Below are 6,000 nucleotides of genomic sequence, written 5' to 3' on the forward strand. Positions count from 1 at the left end.
AGATGCGTTGCTACTACACAAGCACAAATAACACAAATTAATGTTGTTGTTAAAACGGATCTAAAAACCATTGTTTTCTTGTTTGTAATACAATAGTATTTTATATAATTCATTTTGTAGCAATAGTTGTATTTTGTAAATGTGCTGTGTGGGCTAGGACTAGTATATTCAATGCTGGGATACCAAGGCAAGTGATATGAAGTCATACCACCTTTACCACGAGTTGCCCCAATCCTGAAAATACTTCAGGCACAAACTTCGTTTGCTTACACTTGGATAAAGGATTAAACCAAGTATGTAATTTCTTGGTATCTTTAATTTATAATTTATTGCCATCTTTACTAGACTGAATTGGAAGATCCAGGAACTCTTCTTTATTCCTCTCCAATATATATGCTGTTCTAATTCTCTACTGGTGCACCCACTCTTTCAGAACACTCTAAAAGGACAGGTGGTAACGTGATATTGAGAACTTTCGCATTTCTGATTAGCGATATGTCTGATCTCCAATCTCCATACAGTTGAAACATTTAGCTTAGGGGCAGTTGCCACCCAAGTGATCATATGAACCACAATGCAGGAACTGCCTCTGACATAGTTCACCATAACTCAGGTTGTACCGATGTTGAAAAAATTTGGTATGGGTGTCTTCGTATTCATTGAGACGGTAACCTTACCAGAAAACCAGTTTAGTTTTCCACCTGATATAACCTTTTGTGTTTTACCTCATTTCAAGAATGTCTGGATAAGAATATCATTACTGCTCTCTATATCATGAGAGCTAGAGTTGTGAAGATACTGAATGCTAAATGAATGGTACCTGTTACAATTTCATATCAAAGCAGTAAAATGGTACATCACCATATTATTAAAATACTCCAGATAAGAGTTAGTTGTGGAAAGTTCCTTTGCTTGGTTTGACAATAAATTATACCTAACAAGAAATTGTATTGTTTTCATCCTTTAATCCAAGCAAGCAAAAGTTTGCATGCAAAGTAACCAAGTAACAGTAGCTTCATGACTAGGCAGCTTATATGTGGATACAGATGACTTCGCATCAAATTGCCTAGTATCCCATCATGCACATTACACTTCTTTTCAGAGATGTGTATTATTTGCATTATGGGATGGGTCACTATTCAGATTGGTTTCAACTTTATAGAGGTGCCATCAATGGGCCATAGATACTATTTGTTAAATCATTTAAAATGTTTATTCCTTTAAATCAGATAAAGGATGAAATTAAGAATATAATTTATTTTCAAATATAATTTATTTTCCAGCCAAGTGAGGAAACTTATTACAACTATTTTTTCCTGTAGAGTATTTTTGCAGTAGCGAGTGCTGTAGCAATGGTAGAAATTACACTCCCACTGATGAGACTTCAATGAAGACTGAAAGTGGTCTGGGTATTGACCATTCTTAAATTGCATAGCATTATACATAGCATTATATGTGCAAAAGGAAGTGTGTCAGCATTATGTGATACTGGAACAATTTGTTGTGAAGTTATCTTGCTCCGTATACAACCAGCTTAGTCTTAAAGTTACTTCACATGCAAACTTGTTTGATCACACTTCAATTAAAGGATAAGAATAAGAATATAATTTTCTGCCAAGAATAATTTACTTTCTAACCAAGCAAAAAAAAAAAAAAAAATTTGCTACAGTGCAAAGTGGTGAACCAGTTGCAAAACATGGAAGACAAACCTTGTGATGGTAGTTGGGTAAACTGGCCCATGTTCAGGTCATACGATCACAATCACATATAGCAGGGTTGAGTGACCACACAAATTTTTTCAACCTTTACATGGCTTGTGTCCAAAAACAATTCTCTGTGATGCGATCTATATATTATTATATCTTGTAGGTTAGATACAGCCATCACCACCAATTCACTGCAAAAAAGCAATTGTGATTCCTATCTTTAAAAAAGGTAATAGAGATTACTTAAATATAAAGAGCCAACGGGCTTCATTTCGGCGATATAAACATTATTTAAATTAAGGGGATATTAGATCCCAATTTGTTTTAAAACCGAATAAGAAACTCAAAGATTGGAATCAGAGAGTTTCATGCCGAATATAGTATAAAAACCATAAAAGTATCAGCGAATACTAGCATGAGCTAATGCAAGTAGTCCTAGAGCGCAGTACAAAACCGGGCAACTCATTGCAAAGGTGGGTAAAGTTCTGATCCATATTCTTGGTATTTTCCATAATGTAAAAACACATTTCCTAGAAAATGTATGCTGTTATTACATTATGGTGGGAGGTCACTACCCAGACCGGTTTCAGCCTTTTTTGAGACTTCATCAGTGAGTAGCTAGACCAAATGAATACCAAAGGGTATAGCGAAAAGAACTTATGTACTCTGCTATACGAGTTGTCCAAAAGGTGCCACCCATTAAGTTACTTAAATATAAAGAGCCAACACGCTTCATTTCGGCGATATAAACATTATTTAAATAAAGGGAATATTAGATCCCACATTGTTTTAAAACCGAATAAGAAACTCAAAGGTTGGAATCAGAGAGTTCCATGCCGAATATAGAATAAAAACCATAAAAGTATCGGTGAATATTAGTGTGAGCTAATGCAAGTAGTCCTAGAGCGTAGTACAAAACTGGGCAACTCATTGCAAACGTGGGTAAAGTTCTGATCGCTATTCTTGGTATTTTCCATAATGTAAAAACACATTTCCTAGGAAATAATTTAAATAATGTTTATATCGCCGAAATGAAGCCTGTTGGCTCTTTATATTTAAGTAACTTAATGGGTGCACCTGCCAACTCATATAGCAGAGTATATAAGTTCTTTTTGCTATACCTTTTGGTATTCATTTGGTCTAGCTACTCACTGATGAAGCCTCAAAAAAGGCGGCTGAAACCGGTCTGGGTAGTGACTTCCCACCATAATGTAATAACAGCATACATTTCCTAGGAAATGTGTTTTTACATTATGGAAAATACCAAGAATAGCAATCAGAACTTTACCCATCTTTGCAACGAGTGAGTTGCCCGGTTTTGTACTACGCTCTAGGACTACTTGCATTAGCTCACGTTAGTATTCGCTGATACTTTTATGGTTTTTATACTATATTCGGCATGAAACTCTCTGATTCCAATCTTTGAGTTTCTTATTCAGTTTAAAACAATGTGGGATCTAATATCCCCTTAATTTAAATAATGTTTATATCGCCAAAATGAAGCGTGTTGGCTCTTTATATTTAAGTAACTTAATGGGTGCACCTTTTGGACAACTCGTATAGCAGAGTACATAAGTTCTTTTCGCTATACCCTTTGGTATTAATTTGGTCTAGCTACTCACTGATGAAGCCTCAAAAAAGACTGAAACCGGTCTGAGTAGTGACCTCCCACCATAATGTAATAACAGCATACATTTCCTAGGAAATGTGTTTTTACATTATGGAAAATACCAAGAATAGCAGTCAGAACTTTACCCACCTTTGCAATGAGTTGCCCGGTTTTGTACTATGCTCTAGGACTACTTGCATTAGCTCACGCTAGTATTCGCTGATACTTTTATGGTTTTTATACTATATTCGGCATGAAACTCTCTGATTCCAATCTTTGAGTTTCTTATTCGGTTTTAAAACAATGTGGGAATCTAATATCCCTTAATTTTAAATAAGGTAATAGAGATGACTTTAAAAACTATAGAGGTATCAGTATACTAAATTCCTGTTACAAAATATATATCAGAATCTTAAATAGCAAACTATGAAATATTCCAAAAACTTTATTTTAGAAGTACAGAATGGATTTAAACAGCAACTCTTTTTAATATCTACTTAAATGGAATAAAAATTTACATCAAGGAATTAAACTTTCTCCTACAGTAAACTTAAACACTCTCCTCATTGCTGACGACCCAAATAATAATTACAAATTCTGAAGATAACTTACAGAAAGCTATTTTAGATCTAAATAAGTTAGCCAAAGATTATGGTATGATAATGTCAACAGAAAAATCAAAAACTATGGCCTTTAAAGGACAAGATCCAGCAAGAACTAAAATAGTAATAGATAACAAGATCTTAGAACAGGTGAATTCATTTAACTACCTGGGATGCATGATCACATATGAAAATGAAAAAGATATAAACGTAAAAATTGCAAAATATTTAAAAATAACAGGTGTAATTAACTCTATATTTAATAACAGGTGTAATTAAACTCTATATTCTGGTTTGTTTTTGAACCTAGTTCAAAAACAAACCAGACTAAAAGTATACAATACATTAGCCCTACCAGTCTTAATGTATGGAAGCGAAATCTGGACAATAAAACAAAAAGACAAACAAAGATTGACAATAGCAGAAATTAAGTTTATGAGGAAAAATTGCAAAGTATACCCTATTTGATCACAAAAGAAATGAAGAAATTATGAAAGAATTAAACCAAGAACCAGTAATAGAAAAAATTTAAAAATATAAACATAAATGGATGGAACACGTTCAAAGAATGAAAACAGAAAGATTACCAAAACAAGCTTTAAAGTACAAGCCATTAGGAAAAAGAAAACCAGGACGTCCTCTTAAACGATTCAACGATGACTTCTAAGGCTGGAACAGGCCATGCTAGGCTTAAATCCTTGATACGTATGATGATGATGATCTAACAAGTAAACACTTGTTAGATCATCAAATTGCACATTAAACCTATAGCAATAGATTTAATGTGCAACCATCTCCATGCAGTTTAACATCATAAGTACTGCTCTACTTATCTATAAATTTTTGTTAGCAGTCTAAATATGATGTACTTTTGACTATATATAATCTAAATATTTAGATTATATTTAGTCTAATTATATCTTTATTTAGACTGATATATGCAGTCTATATGTAATCTGTATTCTATCTGTTCAATTTACTGTTTATCATCAAGTTTCAGCAGTTTTTAATATCTTTTCTCTTTTGCTTTATCCTGTTTCTTTTCAAGATCTGTAGAACTTGAAATATGGTTGCTATCTTTGTCTTAAATTAAAAATGTTGTTCTGGAAATTATTGTTTGGTTTTTCAAACTAAAGATTGCCAGGCCTGGCAAAAAGGATGATATCAGGATTGTTACTCTCAGTGATCTTTATTAACATTTTCTCATGTATGACTGCATTAATCTGGCATTTGGATATCCAGTACTGAAATTCCTCTGAACTACATAATCATTTATGTTCTTTTTTCCTTGTTTGCACAGTAAGAGTTACTTCCATCATGGTTTCTTTCATCTGACTTTCTGATCAAGCTTTCTAAATCATGTGTGCATTCATTGATTGTGAAATTGTTATATTACTTCAGTATTTAATCCTTAGTGGAGTAAAAAATGATAAACAGTAACATTTATATTTTTTTGACTGTATTTTACTCATTCTTTTGAGAGACATACAAAACTAATATTAACTCTGAAATTATAATGAAAACTAACTTATAATTGTAATGAAAACTGAAATGACTTATCAACAGTTAAGGAGAAAAAACTATAATGCTGTTTTTTTTCTAACATATTTTCTTTCTTAGTATGTCAGGAACACGTATAATGAATCACATGGTTCATTCACTGAAGCCAAATGAATATGGAATGGCAGCTATTTGTAATGGCGGAGGTGGTGCCTCAGCACTTCTCATACAGAAATTATGATTTTTTTATGGATATGAGATGAGAAATCCTTATTTTGTGATGAAATCTTGTACAGACAATAAATAAAATAATGAATTGTAAGAAACTTAAGTACTTTTATTATATACGTTTTTTGTTTATGATATTAAAAAAAAAAAAAAAAGTTATGTCAAATGCTTACTATTGTAAACACCATTGTAGCAACTCACTATTTCTCCAAATATAACAAGCTACCAATAAGTCCTAGCTAAAGTTCAGTAGTTATTATTATTATTTATATGTAAATGTAACCATGTCATTTGACTCTATGACATCCATAGAGTCAAAAGACTCATTACGGGAGACCCACACTATCCATTAACA

The 6,000-nt window shown here is 32.7% G+C and overlaps 1 protein-coding gene across 3 annotated transcripts in view; it reads left to right on the forward strand.

Moving 5' to 3' along the window:
• Positions 1 to 5,743, forward strand: part of Acat1 (Acetyl-CoA acetyltransferase 1) — a 159,551-nt gene extending 153,808 nt beyond the window's left edge. For all 3 annotated transcript variants that reach the window (XM_090411742.1, XM_090411740.1, XM_090411741.1), the window contains one exon: positions 5,538 to 5,743. In XM_090411742.1, the coding sequence (XP_090267868.1) occupies positions 5,538 to 5,658 (121 nt within the window). In that variant the 3' untranslated portion in view covers positions 5,659 to 5,743. The remainder of the gene's footprint in view (positions 1 to 5,537) is intronic.
• Positions 5,744 to 6,000: the final 257 nt, after the last annotated feature.

This window comes from Typopeltis vanoorti, chromosome 22, assembly GCF_054136105.1.
Source record: "Typopeltis vanoorti isolate ZY-2024b chromosome 22, IOZ_Tvanoo_1.0, whole genome shotgun sequence".
In the NCBI taxonomy this organism is placed as follows: Eukaryota; Metazoa; Arthropoda; class Arachnida; order Uropygi; family Thelyphonidae; genus Typopeltis; species Typopeltis vanoorti.